The following is a 24,440-nucleotide window of genomic DNA, read 5'->3' on the forward strand; positions in this document are numbered from 1 at the left end:
ACATTTCCACAAGATTGCCAGTTCTAAAGTTTGGCTTAAAGCAGGGACAGCTGAAAAGAGGAAGTACGTTCCTACACACACCATTGTGGAGTAAATTCATTTCGATTAAAAAAAAAACATGTTGGAGACATTGCGTGCCTTCCATGTTATCATTAATGATGACACCACTTCATACATATCCAGACGTGCTAAAAAGTCCTGCTGGAGAGTCTTACAGGAACACTATCACCTGCTCAAAGGTCTTGGCCAAGGTGAACTCAAGGATGCCACAACCTGGAATGCAGAACTGTTCATGTGTGAAGTCTGCAATGTTCTACAAATGTAAAGTCTACAAATATCAACACCTTAAACAAGGCATGTAGTGGGGCAACTTAGCTAAATATAGCATAACAATTGCGCATTTTGTGAGGAAAGCACCAAATTTGGCACACGAGAAGCCTATCATATTATGAACAGATTTGGATATTGGGCCATCTCAAAATTTTTGATAGCAGTGGAAAATGGCTGCCACAGCCACCAGCGGCTGAATTTGAGATGGCCCAATACCTAAATCTGTTCAAAACATGATCGGCTTCTCGTGTGCCAAATTTGGTGCTTTCCTCACAAAATGCACAATTGTTATGCTATATTTAGCTAAGTTGCCCCACTAATGCTCTATCTTGTTTGTTAAGTCACATGCACTGGAAACCCCCCCCCCCCACCACAAGTGATGCCCTGTCCTGCCACACCAAACGGGCACATTATGAAGCAGCAGTGCAGTGACAAGCACACAAGAAGTACCCCAAACTTCCTCCTCCTGAGACCATGTGATGGAGTACATCACTGGCACCCATCCTGATGTCCTGACTCCCGAACACCAATCCATGAATCCCAGAATCATGTTGTGCAGCAATGATTAAGGAACTGCGTACTGAGGTTGTTTTTAATACTTTATTAGGAATATGTAACGAGCTTACAGACAAGGTGACAATTTTTTAAATTGTAAATTATTTGGTGCCTGGAAGCAAAGACGCGGACAACAGAAAATTGGCAGTGCCCATCTTGGATTTTCACCTTTCACAATGTTTTATTCATACCAAAAGAAGAAAAAGGGAAAATACAGATTATTTTTGATTTGAATAATGATTGTATGCTTTACAAACCAAACTAAAACCATCACGGTGCCTTCCAGTTGAAACTGTTCATGAATAAATCAAATAGTCACGTGACTTTCCAGCCGACCAGCGTGGTTGGTGAGTCGTCAGGAGGGAGTCCACCATGCCTGCTGCCCAACACCAGATATGATCACTCGTCCACAGGAAATCTTCCACAAATCCTTTTTTAAAAACGATTCATTGGAATCTGAATGAATCCGTCTGTGCTGCATTTTCCCTAAATAAAGATTGTGTTTCAATAATATGTTCATTGAAAAGAAAAAGACATAACAGATCAACTTCATGAAAAAAAACCTTTTTATATCCTTTCATCAATGGCTCGTTGGTCTAGGGGTATGATTCTCGCTTTGGGTGCGAGAGGTCCCGGGTTCAAATCCCGGACGAGCCCATTGGTTTTTTAAATTTAATTTTGCTTATTTATGTTTTTTACTTAATTAATTAAATATATATATTTTATATTTTTTATTAATTAATTCATTTTAAAATTTATTTTTCACCTCTCTCGCCCCCCTTTATCGCCCCCTCTCTTGCCCCCTCTCTCCTTCCTCTCTTCTCCCTCTCTCCCCACCTCTCTCGCCCTCTCTCTGTAAATGTATTCACAAATGTCTACCAAGCACAACAATTAATTCAAACCTTGGGAAAAAACAGCTTTCAAACCCTTGGGAAACACTTGGCAAACAGCTGAAACGGATGAAGAACGATATCAAACCTTGAAAAGGCACATACTCAGGTCCCCAGCGTCGATTGTGATGTCATACCAAACGAAGAAGGAGAATTGTGACGTCAAATGTGCGAAATAAATAAATAAATAAGAATTGTGACGTTATTCGTGACGTCATAGCAGCGTGTCTTGTCATTGGTTGACAGATAAATGGCTGTAACTTGGGCACCGCTTGTCCGATCAATATTAAACCTTGAAAAGGCACATACTCAGGTCCCCAGCGTCGATTGTGACGTCATACCAAACGAAGAAGAAGAAGAATTGTGACGTCAATGGTGCAAAAAAAAATTAATTGTGACGTTATTCGTGACGTCATAGCACCGTGTCTTGTCATTGGTCGACAGATAAATGGCCGTAACTTGGGAACCGCTTGTCCGATTGATATCAAACCTTGAAAAGGCACGTCCACAGGTCACCGGCAATATTCCTGGCAAGTTTCAATCAGATCGGACTGGCGGTTGTCGAGAAACAGCGGTCGCAGACAGACAGACAGACAGACAGACAGACACACACACACACACACACACACACACACACACACACACACACACACACACACACACACACACACACACACACACACACACACACATTGCTGGAATTATAGATTATATTTATTATTAATATTATTATTATTATTTTTTTTTTGCTTGCCTCGTTGTATAATGGTTGGATTGTTCGTTCTGAGTCTGGGAGGTCGGCGGTTTCAATCTCGACCGAGTTAACACAAAAGATTAAAGAAATGGTCCGTGCTCGACCCTCACAATTGAAGAACGAGGATGGAGCACAGACAAACAACCTTCAGTTTGTAATAATCGCGCAGGCTTTGCCAGGCCGAATGACCTCCTCCTCCTCCTCCTCCTCCTCCTCCTCCTCCTCCTCCTCCTCCTCCTCCTCCTCCTCCTCCTCCTCCTCCTCCTCCTCCTCCTCCTCCTCCTCCTCCTCCTCCTCCTCCTCCTCCTCCTCCTCCTCCTCCTCCTCCTCCTCCGAAGTTCCTTGTGAAGGATCTCAAATATACTATTCATACAATTATTGTTGTAAACTACCACAGAAACGTGAGGCGTCAAAGGCACCTCACCAATGACGTCACGACGTAGGGGGCGGAGCGACGTGCTGTTGACCCGGACGCGCTTCCCGCACAAAGCCGAGCGCGTTTGTTGGTGCTTCATTTGGTTCGTGCTGATGAAGAGCTCCGTCCAGGACTTGAGCCTGAGAGCAACGGAGGTAAGTTATATATTATAGATGAATAATTATTCTTTGTCACGACTGATCACGTTCAAGATCCGTGTGAGATATATATATATATATATATATTTAAAATAATAGAGAAGACGAAGCTCTAATGGTTGTATTGTATTTATTGGTGTTCGAGTGTTTTCGAGATGCGTTTGTCCGTTCAAGGAAACAGCACGAAGTACGTGTGATGATTTAAATTCATTGTTCGAATCATCCAATCGTGCTGTTGGTTTAACGGTTGAGGTGGCTGTCTTTAGATCGTCATCCTTGCAAGATCGACCAAATGAGTACCGGCTTGCTGGGAACACGAATGGGGCACTGCATCAGCGGCACAGCCGCACCCCCCCAGAAAAAAATGATGCAGCCGATGAGCCGCATGCTGTTTCCCAAATAAATAAATAAAATGTGATCATCCTGTGACGTCATTTAAAACGCGATCATTGTAAAATCACGATGACCCCCCCCCACCTCTCAACATCCTGTGACGTCATTTAAAACGGGATCATTGTAAAATCACGATGACCTCCACCACCTGTCAACATCCTGTGACGTCATTTAATACGGGATCATTGTAAAATCACGATGACCCCCCCCCCCCACCTCTTAACATCCTCTGACGTCATTTAAAACGGGATCATTGTAAAATCACGATGACCCCCCCCCACCTCAACATCCTGTGACGTCATTTAAAATGGGATCATTGTAAAATCATGATGACCCCTCCCCACCTCACAACATCCTGTGACGTCATTTAAAATGGGATCATTGTAAAATCACGATGACCCCCCCCACCTCACAACATCCTGTGACGTCATTTAAAATGGGATCATTGTAAAATCACGATGACCCCCCCCACCTCACAACATCCTGTGACGTCATTTAAAACGGGATCATTGTAAAATCACGATGACTCCCACCACCTCTCAACATCCTGTGACGTCATTTAAAATGGGATCATTGGAAAATCTAGATATCTTGGTAGATATCTTGGTCGAGTTGTGTGTTTTTGTATGAGGGGCGTCCCAAGCCCCTTGTGGGCGGAGCCACGCCCACTTGAACTTTTTATTTATTTATTTATTTTTCTCGCAATTTCATTTCCTAGAACTGTGCGTAATGTCCATAAGTACAACATATTAAAAAGTCCTATTTGATTTGGTCAATTTTGACGGAATAGATAGGTTTTTACGGTAGGGCTTCCTCAAAAGCTTCCACTAACTCAATTGTACCTATCGTGGCATTGTTCAATAATTCCCGCGAACCATCGTCGCCTCCCGGCTAGTTATTTTTATTTTTATTTTTATTTTTTGCATTATTTTCTCCAGAAAGCTGAATTGACTTCTCTTCCGGGCATCTCGCAACAAGCTTGGTCATGGAAAGTACTTGAAGGTCGGACTTGTCAAGCAGGTGGATGCGATGAACTGGATACAAGACCGGAAGGAAGGATTATGGCTCTTCACGTTGCATGCACCATTGTGTCGCCACCGCACAGCCCTCTTCTCCACGCACCTGCCGCCATGTTGCTAAGCCCAGTGAATGATTCACCGCGTCGCACGTTGCGATGCGTTGATGTGAGAAAGTGTTCACATCGACTTTGACTTTCAACTCAAAATTAATATTCAGTATTCAAAATCTCTCGAGAATTTATCGCACGAGTCAAAATACGTCTGGTACGTGGTGACAAATTCACATTGCTCATAATCTTTCCATGGGCAAACATCCCATCTTCTCGAGGAATACCTGTGCAGTATGTATTTGTACTCGATGGTAATAAACTAAAGCGTAATCACCATCAATAATTAAGTTAGGTTGAAACTCCCAAAAGTTCAGTTTGGCTGAGATCTGTCTGAAATCTCGTGGATTAGAAATTTATATCTTAGACCTGAGACCCTATTGCTGTAATCAGATAGACCATGATTCACTGCTACATGATGGTGTTTATATTAAGATTAAAGTTCATTAATTAATTAAATAGCTGTCCTATTCAAAATAGTTACACATATAACCTGGTATTCTGACTAGGTAGCTGTACACGTCGGGATACTCAGTGGTCGGCCAGTCTCGCAGGCAGATTGTTACTCTCGGCATCTGTGGGGTGTTGATATGGAGATGAATCAAGTCTGATTAACCCTAATTCACGCGATATATTACCAAAGCTGAGCCTAACAAGTTTTCCATGTGTCGATAAGACGTATATCGATGATGTATTGATTGGCGGGAACATTATGAGAAGGCGGCGCTAACACCTTATGCACCGCAACTCTCACCCTTGTGTACTCGACTGCAGAGTACTATGCACCAGTCTGGTCGGTGAGTGTTCATACAAAGACCATCAACGTTCAGTTAAATGCCGCAATGAGAACAGTGTCTGGAATCCTCAAGTCAACAAAGACTGAGTGGCTTCCTATCCTCTCCAATATTGCTCCACCAGCCATCCGGATGGATGTTCTCTTGTCCCGATACTTCAGCCGCAGTTTGGCTTCCAAAATTCCAGCCCAGCGCCTTCTCGCTTTCCATCCGTGCTGCCGACTCGAGTCTACAAAACCATCATGGAACCAAACCAACCTCATTACCAGAGCCCATTAAAGCAAAGCCAACTTGTGGAGGGCTACCTGGGAGGTTGCCATAGCTCCAAATAAACATATTGCGCATGATCTAACCATTGCTCTACCCGATTTCACACTCCCACGTAGGCAATGAACAGCCCTCAACAGGCTCCGCAATGGACAGGACGGTTGCAGCAGCACCCTCCACCGATGGAGGATGAGGCCGGACACACTCTGTGACTGCGTAGGCATCCGGACGATGCAGCACATCACATCACGTCGCACTGTCCCTTGCGCAGCTATCGGGAGCACTTTTAGGCCTCCACCAACTCACCCTTGATGCAGCCACATGGTTGCAGATCCCAGACATTCAACTTTAGATAAACGACTTCAGTTTACGTGGTGATTCGTGAGACTTGCCACACCCAATGCATTCATTACGGGCAGTCGTGCGTGCATTCCCCTTCACAGAGCGTTTGTTTACCCCTTTGTCAAAATGGTGATCACGTTACTGGGTGTAATCTCGTGACAGTGAGGTCATGCCAATCTCAAGAATCACCTTGCGCTTTTGTCATGGTGTCAAAACTTAACTTCCAGCAAGGTTCTTAATTGTGACGCTACACTTTGCTGCGAAGACAAATAAGCAGCAACTTCAGAAGCGGCAGAAGAACCTGCAAGAGCAAACTCAACAGATCAAAGTGAAGGGGTGAACTTGGAAGTAAAAGCATGGCAATGTGAGTTGTTGTGAATACTTGTGAATAATTATTATTTGATGGTCATACTTCATATATACAAGAAAGTAGAACCGCTGAGGAAAGAATGTGGGCATTTGTCATTGAGGTGTAAAGAAATAGGCAGGTATACAAGAGTTCCGTGATGTCACTTAAAGCTGATTATATATATATATATATGCAAATTTTAATCATCAATTATTGATAGAATTTCGTTGTGACCTTTGCAAAGTTGGCTTGCTTACTTTTAAAATGTAATGTCGGTTAAAACTTTGGACTTGAAAGGATGATTTCAAAATTCGACCATTTCGCTGGATAGGAAATCTTTTTCAACTCGTCTTCTCTTCTATTTTTAATCACAAAACAGGGACATCTGTTCAGTTTTGCTTGCCAGGTTCAAAAGTTTTGCTCATTAATGTCAGTCTGCTTCATTTGCTTACGCTATGTAAATATATGTTTTTTGGTTTTTTTCAATTAATTGACAAAAGATGAGACATGGGAGATGGACAGACAGGAGAGAAAGAGAGAAAGAAAGAAAATATTGAGCGAGGGACGTTGGTGGAAATTGAAAAAACAAATAAGAAGAAGAAATGCACGAGAGGAAGTGCAACTTGAAATGAAGTAAAAAGAAAACCGAATTCAGGAAGGGAGCTGCACAGTATCGTGGGAATGAAGTGACACAAAGATAATTTTAAAATCATGAAAATGCTATGGTTGATACTGTTGTGGTTCTGTGAAGCTGGCATTCTCCCGAGGCAATGACACGCAGCATATTGTGGTCCTGAGACAGTTATTTCAGTAGTATTCGTTTAAGATAGCCCTTCCCTATTGTGTGGTGGGTTTATGGGTCATATGCATTTTGTGGGCTTTAGGTAGGTCTTTATTCCCATGCTTCATCTATTTTATTACTTTGTCGCACACACAGCCTCTCTATCATGCAAGCATGCAGACCACAGCAACAGGCAGCTCATTAGCATAAGAGCGCTCTTTCGCATTCAAACCTCATGCCATAACCCAACGGACACTTCACTTCAAACTTCTCCAGACTCGAACCACGACGCTACAACATTCTGCCAACCACCACAATGCCTTCATAATAATTCCCTCACACCATCGGACCACAACTCAAGCTCGCCGACACTTACCATTGACACCACAACCGCAACGACCACCTCCACCACGAATCGCCATGCCGAAAGCTCACGACTATGCTTGCCGCTATACTACCTCTGCCATCGCTCGACCACCATCACCACCGATGCTGACACTGCCTTTTGGGACCAACAGGGAGAAAGGGAGTGGCCCAGACCATCAGAGATACTCTTTTTCTGGACATTCTGGCGTTTAGCTCAGGGCATGAGTGTGGTCTCTCTGTCTTCTACCTCCTCCTTTCTGGTCTATCACCCTCTGTTCTTTCCGTGCTTTGCCCTCCCTCCCCACCCAAATTTCTGCAGGGCGCATACGATTCACCATCATTCTCTTTCTGGTGAAATTACCAAATCCAGAATCACTGCTCATCTCCACTCATTCGTTCCTCTTATTTTTTGTCCCCCCACCTATGGAGCCAACTTACACATTTTCTTCAATGTCATTCTTCCCTTCAGGTCTGCCAGACAGCTGTTCACCACCATCTCAGATCATCCCCAATCCAAACCATTATCTTAAAACAGGTGAAGTTGTTGAAATGAAACAAAGAAAGGTATTTACATCAATCTTTATTCTACCATGGTGCATGTTTATCACACCATTGTGGTCCACACATTTCTGCCAATGTTCAAGTAGTTTAGTGATTCCGTCACAGTAGAACTTGGTGTTCTGCCGGACTTAACCAGTGCTTCATAGCCGCTTCATAGCAGAAGAAAATATTTTCCAGAACATCATTAGATGAAAAATATTCTCCACAAAGGTGTTCCTTGAGTTTAGGGAAGATATGAAAATCTGACAGAGCCATGTCAGGGCTGTATGGCAGGTGTTGTAAGGCGGTGAAACCGAGGCGACCAATTGATGCGGTCGTCCGTGCACTCATGTGAGGCCATACATTGTCATTCTGCAGGAAAACCATTGCATGTTAGGACGAACCCTCCAAATCCATGCCTTCAGTTTCTTTAGAGTTTCTCTGTCGTGCTCATAGTTTGTGGTGGGTACCTTTTTGCATGAATCCAGAATGAACTCTCCCCTTCGTATCGCCAAAAGCCGGAAGCCAGCAGTTGCTCTTGTCTTTAAATTTTTAGGTGATGGTGATCCTTTGTAGGCTGGTGGTACTCCAATGATCGTCTCTTACTCTCAGGATTGCAGTGGTGCACCCAACTCTCATCTCTGGTCACATCGCCATAGACAACTTTCATTCGCCGATTAATGTTGTTAGGAGGCACGTTCTCTACTGTTAGAAACTCGATAACTGCATGCCGCTTTAACCGCACTGACAACGTGGTGCTGCCCTCTGCCATCTTGCCTTATGTAGTACTAAGACATCTAGTGTCAGAATCACAAAAACTTCACACCCAATGGTGAGAATAACTAATGCACTGACTGCATTTTGTTTCATTCGAATATCTTTACCCGTTCGAGAAAAATAATAGCAGCATTACTTTTGAACACCTCGTAAATGAGAAATGACTGGAACTTCTTGCTCAAATTTGACCATCAGAAAAATGTTGGTTTTCGTTGTTTTATATCAAGGGGTGTGATGGTGACATTGAACGCTGATATGAGCATGTTAGCTGTCAGACATTTATTATTTTTCTTGTTGACGCCAACTTATTTAACGAAATGACTTTCACTTTATGGTCAGACGAGGAAAGAGTGTGTCTCGGTGGCTTTGGAGAGCAATGTTGTCTAATGAGACCATATTATATATTGTCGTGTCCACGCCGATTAAGAGGAAAGGAATTGGTCGCCTCCTGTCGATGGGCAGAGCATGCTGCCCGAAGCATTGAGGCCTACTTTTACTTTTTCTTCTTTTCTTTCGCTTTTGGAGTTTTTGAAGTATAAATAATATAAATAGCTCTTTTAGGAGCTAATACATGGTGTAAGCCGTAAACCTTTTACTTTATTGTTATTCCACCATGAAAACTTTTAAACAGCATGATAATAGATAATAATTATATAAAATGAGAAATAATATCCATATAAATCTAAGGTGCCTCACTCTGTACTCAATCACAGATGGGGAAAGGTAACAAAAAATGGGTCGCTTCAGCTGTTGTTGGATGAGCAGGTGATGCGGGGATGGCAGGAGAGACGAAAAGCACGTGGCAGGATCCAGGGCCGACAAACAGGCTGCAAACGCGATGAAACAGGCACAGGGCAGAGATAGGCAGGACGATCTCTTTCACAAGCTCTGCTGAGTCAGCTCTCTTCTGAGTCCATGATCCTTCTCAGGCTCTCCTCAGACTGTTCTCCTCAGAGTTCACTGTCCTTCCAAAAATGCTCTCCTCAGACCACCAAACCAGTGTGATTTACGCTCTTCCTCTCAATCTCTGGACAACACTATGTTCTTTTCGGTGTCCATAGGTCTGCCCCTTTCTCTCTTGTGCTTGGCAGAACCCCAACGCCACCCGGTGGGACATTACAAGGGGTTATACCTACAATTCCTTACCTCAATCCCTAATTGATTATTACCACGCACCATCCCCTGTTTGGCGCACATTCAAACAAGACAATCCTGAAGCTAACATTTCCCGACTTGATCACATTAAGTGGGCTAGCTACTCGTACATGTATCGTATGACCCATACATTTATATCTGTTCTGTGGAAATGTCTGAACCCCTCCCCCCCCCAACAAACATAACTATATATATATATATATATATATATATATATATATATATATATATATATATATAAATATATATATATTGTTATGGTTGTGGAAATTCACAGAACACCATTCAGGCTTCCCAGAGATCAGTTATGTCGATAAGTGTGTGTTCAGATTAGATTTCCCTACCGATGTCTAAAGGGTATTATTCGTGTAACCGGGCTGTGATCTTTGAGTCAGCCATTATTCTTTTGCTATCTTGATTTTGGAACAACCACAACCGCCTCTCAACAACCATGTCATCCCCACCACAGCACCAATCACAACCACTATCTCAACAACCACACCATCCCCACCACAAAGCAACCACAACATCGCCTCACCTTCATCTCCATTGCGCCGCCATCTTTTCGCCAGCCACGGCGAATCCCACGGACGAGCAACATCGCCGCAGACAGACGCGAGGGTTCCTTGTTAGAGTGGGAGCCGATGATTTCTGCAACGTCTGCGTTGTTGATGATTTCACCCACGTCTGCGCATGTCCGAGCTTCGTGAAGAGATCGGATCAGAATCACAAAAGGGGAGGAGCCAGCAGGGGGGGGTGGGTGAGAGGTGAGAGATCAAACGCACCCCGACCGAATAAAAAGGCGCGCCGGAATGCCAGTCGTGTGTGGAAGTCTGGAGTCGAGCTGGCGTCGAGTCGGACGAAGCCAGCAGCCCGCCAAGGTTCGAGGTCGTCGGAGCGCAGCCAAGCTTGCCGTGCCGTGCAGAACTGCGAGTCGGTGGAGAAAGCCAGCGACAGAACGGTCCGAGCCAACGCTGAGGAACGGGCGGGCTCTTAAAAGAGCATCAACTCTCGAAAGAGCAAAGGCCCGTTCGTTCCTCTGAGGCGTTGTCGGCTCGGCTGATCCACCAGGCCGCAAGGCGGGGCCTAGACCAACCGAGCTGCCGTGTTTCCGATGAAACGTCGAGGGTCGCTCAGCGAGTCACCACGAGGGTGACAGGTGACCAGCCGGCCTCTCAGAGCTCCTGCGGTCTCCACAGCTCCGTGGATATTAAAGGCCTACGGGTCCAGTTCTGCCCCTCCCTTTCCTGGGGTTTCTTTGTATGAAAGTTGTGGCGCCGTGTCCATAAGTAGAACTGTTACGTGAATGTACAGTAATAAATAGAACAGTTGTAGTTCTTTGTCTTGCTCGTGTTATGTCCCTTACCTGCATTGCTTTATTGACTGCATGATTGCATACGTGTTTGCATGCATACGTGTTACAAATAAATGTCCTTGTGTGAATGTTGACCTGTTTGTTGCGTCCTTTCCCTCAATTGAGCTGCCGTCATTGCGTTCGGGAGATTAGCTGGCTTTTAAATAGCTGATAAAGTAATCGGATCTGGCGGGGCTTGGCGATATACACCGCTCGGCAAATCGCAAACGGAGCGAGCTGCTTAAGCGGCTTGTTTCCAAGCAGGTCCCGTTGAGGTGTAAATCCCCGGCATTTCTGTCTGCACGCATACTGAGGTAAATCGACAATTCGGCGATCGGACCCTGTCGTGCGTGGACAGAATAGTTGGCTGATTTACGGTGTGATTAAAAACACACCCGTAGCTGGATTTCGGCGTTGATCCGAAAGCTGCGACGAGGTTTGCCACGTCCGGTGGGCGCGCGGCGGCGATTAGTTAAAAGCAGTTGCTCGCACGCCGGAGTGGTGAGAAACCACTATATATATATGTATATGTATATATATATATATATATATATATATATATATATATATATATATATATATATATATATATATATATATATATATATATATTTTTTTTTTTAAGCAGTGAAGCCACTTCAATATTTGGCTGTCCAGCCATCAAAAATAAATAAGAACCTTCTCCATCTTGTTTAAGTCTAAAGGGTTCTAAAGGGTAAGTCTAATGATTTAAAGGGGGGGGGGGGTTCTAAAGGGTACCGTAATTCTAAAGGGTAAACCTAATAAGAGGTTCTAAAGGGTAATTATAATGGGAGGTTCTACAGGGTTCGAAAGGGCAATTCTAATGTGGCTTTCTAAAAGGGAATTCTAATGGGTTTCGTTTGTATTTCATATGAAAAATGCCAAACTGAACTGCTTCCTTTGATTTTTTTTATTTATTTATTTATTTTACATATTCAGGAGCTTGAACTGGTATCACGGGTAAGACGACATTGAGACTTCAGTACACCTTCACACGATTTGGAACAGCATGAGTTGATGAGATTTGTACCTCAGATCCCAGAATTATGAGGGACTTGCTCATATGGGAACACCAAACAGGCTGACTTGTTTCTTTTTGTTTCCAGGTCGAATGGCCGAGTGCCTGATGCAGCTCTGCCCATCGCAAGACGAGAAAGTCCCCCAAGTGTCGTCTACAATTGAGGATACAGCTTCTGAGGGCAGCATTCATTCTCCCACTACACCTGGAGATTCTTTTGGTAGCTCTGTCCTAAATTATTTTTTAAACTTTTTAAAACACGATATAAAACAACGAAGCTCAGTGTGTTATCTTGCAGATAAGCAGCTTATTCTTCTGACACGTCGCTTGGGACTAGTTTGTATGATCTGTGGGTGTTTTGTGCATGTTGTGCTTGATGAATCTTGGGATGTATTTTTACAAATTGATAAAAAAAACTAATAAATCATTTTGTAGAATGTTGTGAATGGTGGTGTCTTGGGTGTTGTATTACTCCCTTCCCCTTCCCTATCACTCCTCTTTCTCCTTATTTCTACCTTCTTCTCTGACTGATCTCCCCGCCTCCCTCCCCTGTCATCACTTTTAACTTATTTATAGTGAGTTTCAGCTGTGTGGGTATGATACAGGCATGATGGGCCGAATGGCCGCCTCCTGTGTCTGGGTTTCCTTGTGTGTTGTTAAGAAAACAAAATACATACACACCAGGTCCCCGACATTTGGGGGGGATACATTCCGGGAAAACCCCGTGAATGTCGGGAAAAATCCGTGTGTTTTGTCATTGTTACAATGGAGACAAGGGGGATAATGTTATTGGTTGGCAGCAGTTCCTTGTTCATGAAAAATGCCGCAAATGGTGACAGCACCCACGTCGGGGAATTGGTACAAGGGGAATAACGTTATCGGTTCACGGCGGTTCCTGGTCCATGAAAAATGCCGCAAATGGTGACACCACCAAAGTCACGGAATTGGTACAGTGGGGACAAGGGGGATAGTGTTATCGGTTCTCGGCGGTTCCTGGTTCAAAGGGGAAAGTTTTTAAAATGTTTTCAACCACGAACACACGATTGCAGTTTCATTAAAGATGCTTACAAATAAAAAAAGACACCAGGTACCGTTTTTCCAATTTATTGAAGAATGCTTTTTAAAATCCCTTAACCATTCCATACCACAACTAAAACATCATCATCATCATCATCATCATCATCATCATCATGTACCACTTCAATTTTTAGCCACGTCTGCGAGACGTGGCTCTTGGAGAGCTCAGCATTGTTCTTCTTCTTCTTGTGAAGACAAAACCTTTAAAACTTTTATATATAGGATCCGGATCTCCTTAAATACTAAACACCTGTACACATCCTCGCATTGAGGGTCCCTTTTGATAGCGTCTATCATGAACTTTTAAATATATTCGGACATTTGCTTTAAAGTTTCGAAAACTTCACGTTACTATTTAAAGATTATTACATTTAATGTGTAGTTATTTCGTAAATACACAATTTTCTCGTCATGAACGACGATCGTCCAGGACGGGTCTCGCTATTGGCTCTGTCAAGGCACGTGACGAAATATCGGAAGTTGTTGTTGTTGTTGTTGTTGGTTTTTTTTCTTCTTCTTGTTCTTCTGGTGAAGACAAAACCTTTAGGACGTGGCTCTTGGACACATTTGTCCTTGTTTTAATATACAAACACAGCACACTTGACTTTGCAAAATGATGAAGATGAGGATGAAAAAGAAAAATGAAAAGCCACAGAATGGCTCATCTTGAGACAACCCAAGTGAAATTGTCGATGAGTCGTCGTCTGTTTATCCTGCAAAGCTATAATACACGTACAGGAAGCAGGTCATGTTCGCAGCTCATGGAAGATATGCGTACGTACAGTAGTACCTTCGAACTGTGTTCTGCTCACGACGTGTGGGGAAAAAAAATCACCATGAAAACCGTGAATACACACGGCAATTTCCTGCAAATGTAGCAGCATGTCGCAAATTATCAACCACGAGTGTGTGGAACCCGTGAATGTTGGAACCGTGAATGTCGGGGTTCGGGTTTGTGCATAAAATATATGTCCGGGCTTGTGCAGGAGCGAGAACAGAGAACGGATCAGGACGTCACAGAACAAAAATAACAGTGGAAATGGGTGGGGGGAGACACTTCAATGGCAGGGTAGAGGGACAAAATAGAGACTTGGAGGACTAAAGGATGTGGGGAAGAATGGGAGCAGGGGGTTAACCGGATGTGTATAGCGACTAACTTTCAATCACAGAAGTGGAGGAGAAAACTGGGAAATAGGCAGAAATGAAGCAGAAAAAAAAATCAAATGGGGTGGGGGTGGGAAGAGGTAAAGGAGAAAGGGGAAGCCTAGAAACCCAGAAAGAGGTGGGCTTGGGCATAGAAAAGGTAATGGTCTGCCTGAAAAAAGGCATCAGACGATGCAGAACAGTCTTCTTTATGTGGTAACCATGTCTGCCAATCATAAGTGATTTTTTTCTCCAGAGTCCGCAAGTTGTGTTTTTGAAATTATTGATACCTGTATTCTGATTTGAGGTCGGCTTGTTTATATTCCTCTGTGTATTTGTTTCTGCACAGGTTACAAGAGTGATCGATCACTGGCTGGCTTAAGAGAGGCAAAGGAAAATTTGACAGACAACTCAAGCCAAATTGACAGCAAGGAGGAAGGGGAAGATGATGAGGAAGAAGAAAAATATGAGCTAAATGAGGAAGAGGAGGATGAGGCAGTTGAAGAAGAAAATTATGGTAAAGTCCAGGTAAAACCTTTGAAAAACTTGACGAAAAAGTTTAAGTGTCTTGAGGTTGGTTGTGGGAAAAGTTTTCCAACATCTTACAAGCTTCGTCGTCATGAGCGAGTGCACACGGGCGAGAAGCCTTTTGTGTGTGATGTTTGCAGCCGTGGCTTTTCGCAAAGCCATTACTTGAAGCTGCATCAGGACACACATCTCTCAGTTGAGTTGCTGCCTTTTGTGTGTGAGGAGTGTGGGAAGGCCTTTGCGAAGCAGCAAAAATTAGCTCAGCATCAGCGGTCACACACCGGTGAGAGACCTTATGTATGCACACAGTGTGGTAAAGGTTTTATGACTTCCAGCTACCTATCTGAGCACCGCAAGTCACACTCTTCACTCAAGGAGCACATATGTGAGGTGTGTGGCAAATCCTACAAGTACAGACAGGCCCTACGTGCACACTGCCGCCTCCACTCTGATGACAATCCTTACATTTGCAAGGAGTGTGGCAATGTATATGCGCGCAATGCACAACTTGTGGCACACATGCGCTCGCATACTGGTGAGCGCCCTTTCCAATGTGATAAGTGTGGCAAGGCTTTTATTCATCGCTGCTCGCTGACCATGCATCTGAAAAGGCATGCTGGCAATAAGCCTTATGTCTGCATGACTTGTGGCCTCTCATTCCTTGACAGTTACAGCCTCACTGAGCACCAACGTGTACATTCTGGACAGAAGCCTTATGTTTGTGAACAGTGCGGAAAGGCCTTCCGAGTGCACTGGTCTCTTCATAAGCATCGGCGGAAGCATGGCTGCAACAAGTCCACAATGACAGCCGTGGGCAGGGAGGGAGGCGATCGAGAGTCTGAGGCTTTGACCAAGAGGAGTGAGGCAAAAATTGCGCAGGATGGTGTACTTGAAGGCTCTGGTTTGGCCTGTGATGATTGTGGCAAGACTTTCCGCAAGTCACGCAATCTTCGCCTTCACCAGGCAGTGCACTGGCGTGATAAGCCATTCGAGTGTGAAGTGTGTGGACTGGCATTCTTGCGTGCACCATACCTGCTCAAGCACCGGCGCATCCATGCTCGTGAGGCTGCCTTTTCTTGTGACGAGTGTGGCCGAATCTTCTTGAGTATGAGCTCCCTTCTAACGCACAGCAAGCTGCACCATCTGCCCACTGTTGATGCACTCGGTACATTTTACTTACAACGTTACCGGTTTTGATGATAACTCTGAAATACAGCTTGTTTCATCTTTGACCGTTAATCTATCTTAAGTTGAACAAATATTACTTAGCAATATTGAACTTTTGCTATTTTGTGGTTAAGATGTGCGTTTAACCTGCTGTCTCTCCACAAAAAGGAAGTTTTTAGAAATGCTAGAATATGCTGTCAACACTTCACTTTGAATATCTGACACCTTTTCTGATTTCAATGTCGATTACATTCTGCTTGGTGAAAAATATTGCCGCGCCCGACCCTAGCAAATGCGATATACTTCCGTGCCGAGATATTTAATCTAGTAAATGGCTGAAAGGTTCCTACCTAAATTGGGTGCAGTGATCACAACTTACCATTCCCTAAGGTCACTCAATCAAAAGCCGAACTTGGCGGCGACATGCGCCGGAGACAAAAGGATGCTTCCATGTCAAATAAATCACAAATCCTCCAGTGCGCGACATTGCCGGGGTGCCTTCGGCGCTCAGCGATGCCGCCGCGCTGCACGTGGAGATGGAATTGGGAGGGAGTGGTGTACAATCATTGATTGATTCATTGATTAATTGCCGAATTAAAATAAATAATCATTAACCAATTGATTTCTCAATCAATTGCCTCATAGCATACCAAAACCACCACTGTTTCATCCGAATCTGTAACTTTTTGAAACTTAAGTAATCGAAAAATGAATAATTAATCGATGAACTGATTAATCAATAAACCAAAAACACCCTTTATAGCTAAACCACTTGTTCACTGTCGTGCCCAAATATCGGCTTCCGAGCTCAAAAGGTGCCCGAGATATTGCCCAGATGAGAAAGAAAATAAATAAATTGATAATAATTTATCAATTAATTGATTAATCAAAAAATAAAAAAATACTGTTTTTGCCAAAGCACATCTTCACTTTTGTCCCCAAATTTCAGCTTACTGTCTCAAATGATGGCTGCGATCTCACCCAGACAAACAAACAAACAAACAAAAAACAAATGGAGTAAAAACTGAGTATTCCCTTCCTTCGGCGCCTGGCGATGACGTCATGCATTGCCTGGGCATGGAATTGGGAAGGAGCAGTGTACAACATGTCTTACCTTTACAAGGAGTATAGGAGAAAGGTAGACAGGACATGGAACGGACAAACCAAGCAGGTCAACACCCAAGCAGGGAGAAGGGAACACGCAGCCTTTTAAAGCGCATAGCGTTTCCCCTAATATATATTTTTTTGGCCCCAAGTCCTCACCTGGCCCCACCCACTAACAAGAGGGTTTTACACATGCAATATTTTCCCCAGCTATACTGTCTATAAATTACATACGCTACTTCCTCAGCATCACATGTAACAAGACGACTTACAATGAATGTCCCTGTTTTCAAGAGTAATTCCATGCGACGTGAATCACACTGACCATACTACACTTATGCAATGTAGCTATGGATCCCCCCTTCCACATAGAGCCAAGTAAAACAAATTATTAGTTTCTCATCCCCATCCGCTTCCTTTTTGATGGCCTCCTCCTGTTTAAAACATTTGTTTTTGGATATTTACTATTTTCTCTCCAGATCTAAAAAAAACAAAAAAAACGAACGAACTCATTCATTCATCCCCGTGTGCTTCCTTTTTGGAGTCCTATGTTGGTGGGTTGTTTTTCCTCTACTTTAATAAGTTTACTAAAAATTTGTGCTTTTTTTATTCTTAAAATTTTGTTGTGGGAGTTTGGAACCCAGACCAATTCTTATATTGTGGTCTCCAAAGGCTTAGCACTCACGCAAATAAAATCAATCTCGTCTGTAAGTACGCTTGCTCGTACCGCACCACGTGGTCAGCAAATGTGATTTTCGAGACATGTAAATGTACTTATGTACATACGTAATGTGTTCAGCTTAGTTAACTAGCTAGCTAGTTCTTTGGCGAGTGCACATTATTCATCTTTCTCAGTTGCTTCAATTGAGCTATTGATTGAGCTAAGACCTGCGGTAGACCTCGGTCTTAAAATGGCCTGCATTTGTGTATGCACCTGGAAGGCTGGCAGAAACATTTTTGTGAAGCCACGGTATACTCGTATGGTGTTCGACAGAACCCAGACTCTGGGGGGATGTTTTCAACGAACTTGCAAATGGGGAATTCGACCAGAGATCGCTCAATGACGCCGACTACCAGACAGCTCAGGTCAGTGGTACAAGCCCGCATACATCCAGTACCGGATCAGTACGTACAAGGGCACAGTTCAGTAGACAGTGCCACTGCTGCAGTAGATGACTTATCGGGTACTTGACCAACAACATTACCCTGCGTTCGCGAAGCGAAAAGCATGGTTCGGCGTTCGGTTGTGTACGTGTGGTGTACATGCGTGCGTGAGTGCGCGCATATCTGCATTTTACAAATTCATTGTCTCAGCAACCATTGGTCCGATTGACACAAAATTTTACCATAGGAGTGCATCCGCCTGTATAAATTATTTTATTAATAATTATGACGTCATAGGTCACGTGCTACAGGCGCCATCTTGGAAAAATTGAAAAACGGTTCACCTCTTTATCTACGAAACCGCTCCATGGGGAAAAAAAATTGAAACATTGTCAACCACTCCTCTTGGAGAATAAGATATGTTAATGATGATGTCATCGGAACCTTAATGATGTCGTCATAATTCGACAAGTGCAAGGCTTGATTTGATCAGTATGAATTTTATTTCTCTGCAATTCTTGGTCCGATTGACATAAAATTTTCACAATAGGAGCGTCTCCTCCTGCAGAATATGTTAATGATCATTATGATGTCATAAATCATGGGGTGTAGGCGCCATCTTGGAAAAACTGAAAAACGTTGCACCTCTATATCTCCAAAACCGTTGACTGCGCAGGGTAAGTATTCCATGAATACCATCTAGCTTTTAATGGTATATGGGATGTGTGTTGGTGGTAGTGCCAGTCTTTGGTCTGGTATATTTCACCATGTGCAGGCCATCTTGGAAAAAATTTCAAATACCGTATCTGGAAAAAAAATCAAATAGTAAGGCGCCCCCTCCTCCCTTTTTTTTTTGAAAAGCCCGAACGAGAAACTAATAATGTTGTTTTACTTGGCCTACCAATCTAAATATGAGGCCCCGCGAGGAGGAGTGGTGTAAGCGACATTTTTTTAATGATATGATGATGATGATGATAGGCTCGGATGATAGGGGAAGGGTTAAAATAGTGCTATATGGCATTAACTCCTAAATGGCCGATGTGTCCCTTACATCACTCCTCCTCGCATGGCGCCTCATATATATATAAAACAATGTGAATCTATGTATTTGTTTATTTGTCTGTCACTTTCATCAGGACGATTTCAGTAGCGTTTTGAAGACCAATCTTTCCACACGACTGTGTTCCATTCGGTCTATTTCGTCGATTAAAAAAAAAACTGGAAAATCATTTTCCATAAAAGTAATTATGTCTCTTGTATTGGAATTGTGGATGGTGACTTGCAAACCGAGCCTCAAGGGTGGTGTACAGAAGAGTTAAAAAAAAATACAAGGTGCAGAGAGGTTGAAATTCACTGCACGTGACGTGCAACGTGCACCGAGAAACACGAGTGTTCATTTACGTCCGTAGGATGCCTCATAAATAAAGAAGATATAAACACACCTTACGCGAGGCCGAGGCTTCAGACTTTGGCGTGCTCACGAGGCTGTACCGTCGAAACAAAACGTCCCAGAAGATAAAGGAAATAGGGTCACATTCGTACATGTTGTGTTTTAACATAATGCTTTTGTTTTTTTTTGCTACGAAAAGTCATATCTTCCATTCTCCTTGAATATTTGAATAAAATAACTCCAAGCCGTCATTTTTGACGGGATTTTATACTAGTATACAGGGTGTTCCAAAAAGACGCAGACAACTTTGTTTGTTAATATATTTAGAAACACATGATGCAACCATACCCTTTGATTAGTATAATGCAGAAACTCATAAAGTTTTGTGCACTCCATCAATATACTTCAATGTGAGCTCCATTTCTTGTACACAGGACATCGAGGTGGTACACGAGTTCTTGCCATGTTCGGCTCAGCATGTTTGCGTCCACCAGTGCACATGCAGCTGTGATCTGAGAATGAAGATCCTGCAGGTTTGCCACCTTGGTGTTGTAGACAACAGAAAAAAAATTACAGAAAAAAAATCAGGGGTGTTAAATCTGGTGATCGTGGGGGCCAGGCGGTTGGTCTGTCTTGACCAATCTGGTGACCTGGAAATTTTTCATTCAGGACGGCTCGAACGAGTAAGGCTCAATGAGGGGGAGCACCGTCCTGTTGAAAAATGAAATTGGGTTGCAGGTCTTTAATCTGGAGGAAAGCGAATCCTTCCAACATGTTCATGTTAATTGTTGAGGTCACTTTCCTCTGCAAAGAAAAACAGACCCACCAAGCGGTCATGGAGAAGGCCACACCTCACATTGACCTTTGGACTCTCACATATATGCCCAATGACCACGTGGGGCTTTTCAGAGCCCCAGATCCTCACATTGTGCCGGTTGACCTTTCCTGATACATGAAAGCAAGCTTCGTCTGTGAACATGACCTTCTTCAGGTAATCTTCGTCATCCTCTATGTGACTGAGCATTTCCAAGGCAAACACCTTGCGTTTGGGTCCATCATTTGGTTTGAGTTCACTGCAGAAACGTCACCTATCGGCATAAAGCTTCAGTCTTTTATGTAAAATCCTGTGTACGGAGGTGGTTGGTAGTCCCAGTTCTCTGGATGCTTATCAAATTGATTTTCTGGGGCTTTGTTGAAATGATTCACGTACTAATTCAACGTCTGCTGCACTTGTGCTAGGTCGACCAGTAATTTTCTGTTTCTGACAACTTGCAGCCTCCTTAAAACTCTTGTACCAGTCTCTGATACTAGTCCATTATGGGGGATTCCTTCCATACCTTGTATGAAAATTACGCTGAACTTGTGTGTCGGATCTTGTCTCTGAACCATTCGATGCACTGAGCTTTCTCCTGTGGACTCGCCATTTTCTTTTACATTAACCCACCAGACCTGAAAATAAACAAAACTTGATGAGTTTCTGTATCATATAAAACAAAGTGTATCATATCATTGGTGGTCCTAAATATATTAACAACCAAAGTTGTCCAAGCCTTTTTAGATAAATAAAATTGCAGGCTTAGATGCTAATCAATATAAATTTCAGCTTGGTAGCTCAGTTGGTAGCTTACTCACCTCAGAACTGTCGAATCTGGGTTGAATCCCCAATAGGTTCAGACTTGAATACCAACTGTAGTTATTGTGCAGTGCCAATAAGATGCATTATATCATGGCATAAACTGTGCTTTAAAGGGGGATGTTCAAGAGCCTCACCATTTGTGTTTGGCCGACCTGCCCCCTTTCTCTGCAGGATGCTACCTGTCTTCGTAAACTTTGTGACACTCACGAATCATTTTTCTCGATGGTGGCTGCCTTCCTTAGATCGCTCTGAAGCTGCATTGAACCTGTGTAGCTGATTTGGTGTCTGTAAACCAGGCAACACACTGCACTTTTTTGTCGCGACGCCATTTTTAGCAAATATGATGTCACATGTCACAAGAGATGCCTGGAAACGAAAAATAGTCAAAAAACTTTGAGAAATATTCTTTCATATCCAGCATACAGTACTGCATTGTTGTATCCCATTTCATTATTTTTGTTACGGTTTTGATTTGGAAAGGTAATTTGTGGACACCCTGTACATAATGTAGTTATTTCGTTCCATTAAGTCATGTCTGGCTTCTGGTGACATTAATGAGAAGATTTCTCTAAATGTCCCTCTCCTGCACTATGTCATGAAGCTCTGACAGACCGCCTGGTTGCAGTCTTTACCCCATCCATCCAATGTATACACGGTCGTCTTCTCCTCCTCCTCCTCCTCCTCCTCCTCCTCCTCCTCCTCCTCCTCCTCCTCCTCCTCCTCCTCCTCCTCCTCGTCAAACCACACATCGCGAATCCAGTTTGGGAACAAAGTGAGAGTGTGAGATGGAGGGACAATGGCATATATATATATACACTGTATATACAAGACGGTAGGCGGCGATGGGTCGCCAAGCATGGAAACTCTAAGATATAGAGCAAAATGGATGTCATATAGCGGATAGGGAATCACCTGAAGATTATGCAAATCTAATCTTATCCAGTTCCATCTACTGATAACTACTCGGTATCCATTTGAATGAAAAGTACCGAAAATGCGGTTTGAAATCGGAAATCCCCAAAGTTCGAGGGGGTACTGTGGGTGAACAAAGATCTAAATCGAAAATCCGTCTCGATGGTTTGTGCACAATGTATGGTACTGTGGGTGAACAAAGATCTAAATCGAAAATCCGTCTCGATGGTTTGTGCACAATGTATTCCAGACGATTAGTGTGAATTTTCATGACCATCCGACCATAACCCTAGAAGGAGTAGCATTTGGTGCGAAGGCACCTCCAGCTCTCGCATATTATCGATTTTTGCACTAATTTTTGACCTTTGACCCCTGACCTAAGCGAAATCGGTTAATATGTCCTGAGGCAAAGTTGTAGCACTCATTGAGTACCATGAACCTGCAAAGTTTAATTCGTATCGATGCACTCACCTGGTCGCTAGGAGGCCTTCAATTTTCGCCAATTTTCGCGCATATCCTAATTGTATGGGGCGCTGCGGGTAAAGTATTCCATGTATCACAAAAACCGGAATATATTTGATAGAGCATCACCTGTACATCATTCATGTCAAATTTCATAACCCTGCATGGGATAATGGCTTTCGGAATTGATTTTGCGTGAACGGTACCGATTTTGAAGGTTTTTCGGTTGTTGCTAGGGAACCAAAGCATCCCTAGCAACCATCAAGTTCCAAAGCACCAGGTCATAAGTTGTACCTATCACCCGAGTTTGGTCAAAATCGGCCCACGTTTACTACCAATTATGCTGATGACAAACGAACAAACATCCAAAAAAACATACAGAATTACTGATATATAATAAGGGTCACCTATTATATAGCCTGGTGTTGGCGCAGTGGTTAGGGCAGCGGCTTGGGATCCAAAAGGTCCTGAGTTCAAGCCCCGTTGGGCCACTGAATTAATACACCAGGGGGTTGACTCAGCCTGTCATCCTTCCGAGGTCGGCGAAATGAGTACCAGTGTACTGGGCCGGTGTATACCCCGGTTAAAATAGGTGTACCATTTCCCTGTGTCGTAAGAGGCGACCAGGGTTGCGTCAGGAAGGGCATCCGGCGTAAAACATGTGCCAAATCACTATGCGGATCATAACGGATGATCCGCTGTGGCGACCCCTAACGGGAGCAGCCGAAAGAAGAAGAAGAATAAGGGTCACCTATTCCGGCGACCCAATATATATAGTCTTCTTGCAATACACAGACCACTTTTTTCAGCATGTAATGTGCAATGTCCACCCACCCAGAAGCTGGGTACTCTGCGAGGTTGAACAAAATTTGCATATTTGGTCACTGAATTGGTTCACCAATGAAAACCGAGAAGCATTTTTTTCCCGATTTCTCAAGTTTTATAAGATGCACAACATCTTGTTTGTTTGTCTATTTGTGAGCAGGATATCTCAAAAAGTTATGGACTGATTCAAGCTAAACTTGGTGGTCAAATTGGTGTGTGACAAGGATGAATTGATTAGATTTTGGATCCGACTGCTATAATTTTTTGAAGTGATTCTTTACCATTGAGAGATGGGGCCACAAATGATGTATAGCATGATATTTCAAAACTTGGATGAATTTGGTAGATGACAAGAACAAACTGATTCGATTTTGGTTAAGGTCCAAATGCAGATTCAGCCATTCGGTGGGATACAAAATGAAAACTGTTCAGCCTGGTGGAGATATGCGCTCTACCGATTGCTGTTTTAGTTCAATATTGTGACGTAGTCTGAACTGAGCCAATTGGCTCCATTTTTGGACGTTGAGAAATCTGCTGTTTTATTTTGTTCTTTTATTTTCAGGGCCATTGAATTCTGAGCTAAAGATGACTTCATCCAATGTTTCCTTACTCGACGAATCAAGCTGGCAAATAAACAAGTCCATCACACTGCCTCCCTTTGGTTTGTACACAAGGATATTTCAGTGACTATGAGTATCTGTTTTATA

General features: G+C 43.3%; 1 protein-coding gene and 1 non-coding gene across 5 annotated transcripts in view; both read left to right on the top strand.

Annotated features, from left to right (window-relative positions):
- Window positions 1-1,470: 1,470 nt before the first annotated feature.
- On the top strand, window positions 1,471-1,542 carry TRNAP-UGG (transfer RNA proline (anticodon UGG)). The gene has a single exon. It is a non-coding gene; the product is annotated as a tRNA-Pro (tRNA).
- A 1,390-nt stretch (window positions 1,543-2,932) lies between these two features.
- Window positions 2,933-24,440, top strand: part of LOC147030425 (uncharacterized) — a 45,847-nt gene continuing 24,339 nt past the window's right edge. Inside the window, exons 1-5 of one of the 4 annotated variants that reach the window (XM_085874473.1) lie at window positions 2,933-3,099; window positions 4,434-4,778; window positions 12,474-12,605; window positions 14,955-16,298; window positions 24,296-24,394. In XM_085874473.1, coding sequence (XP_085730599.1) covers window positions 12,479-12,605; window positions 14,955-16,298; window positions 24,296-24,394 — 1,570 coding nt within the window. In that variant the 5' untranslated portion in view covers window positions 2,933-3,099; window positions 4,434-4,778; window positions 12,474-12,478. The remainder of the gene's footprint in view (window positions 3,100-4,433; window positions 4,779-12,473; window positions 12,606-14,954; window positions 16,299-24,295; window positions 24,395-24,440) is intronic. The other 3 variants (XM_085874474.1, XM_085874472.1, XM_085874475.1) reach the window with 3 other exon arrangements.

Source organism: Eptatretus burgeri, chromosome 3 (genome assembly GCF_056783735.1).
Source record: "Eptatretus burgeri isolate ZD-2024b chromosome 3, Ebu_testis_v1, whole genome shotgun sequence".
Classification (NCBI taxonomy): Eukaryota; Metazoa; Chordata; class Myxini; order Myxiniformes; family Myxinidae; genus Eptatretus; species Eptatretus burgeri.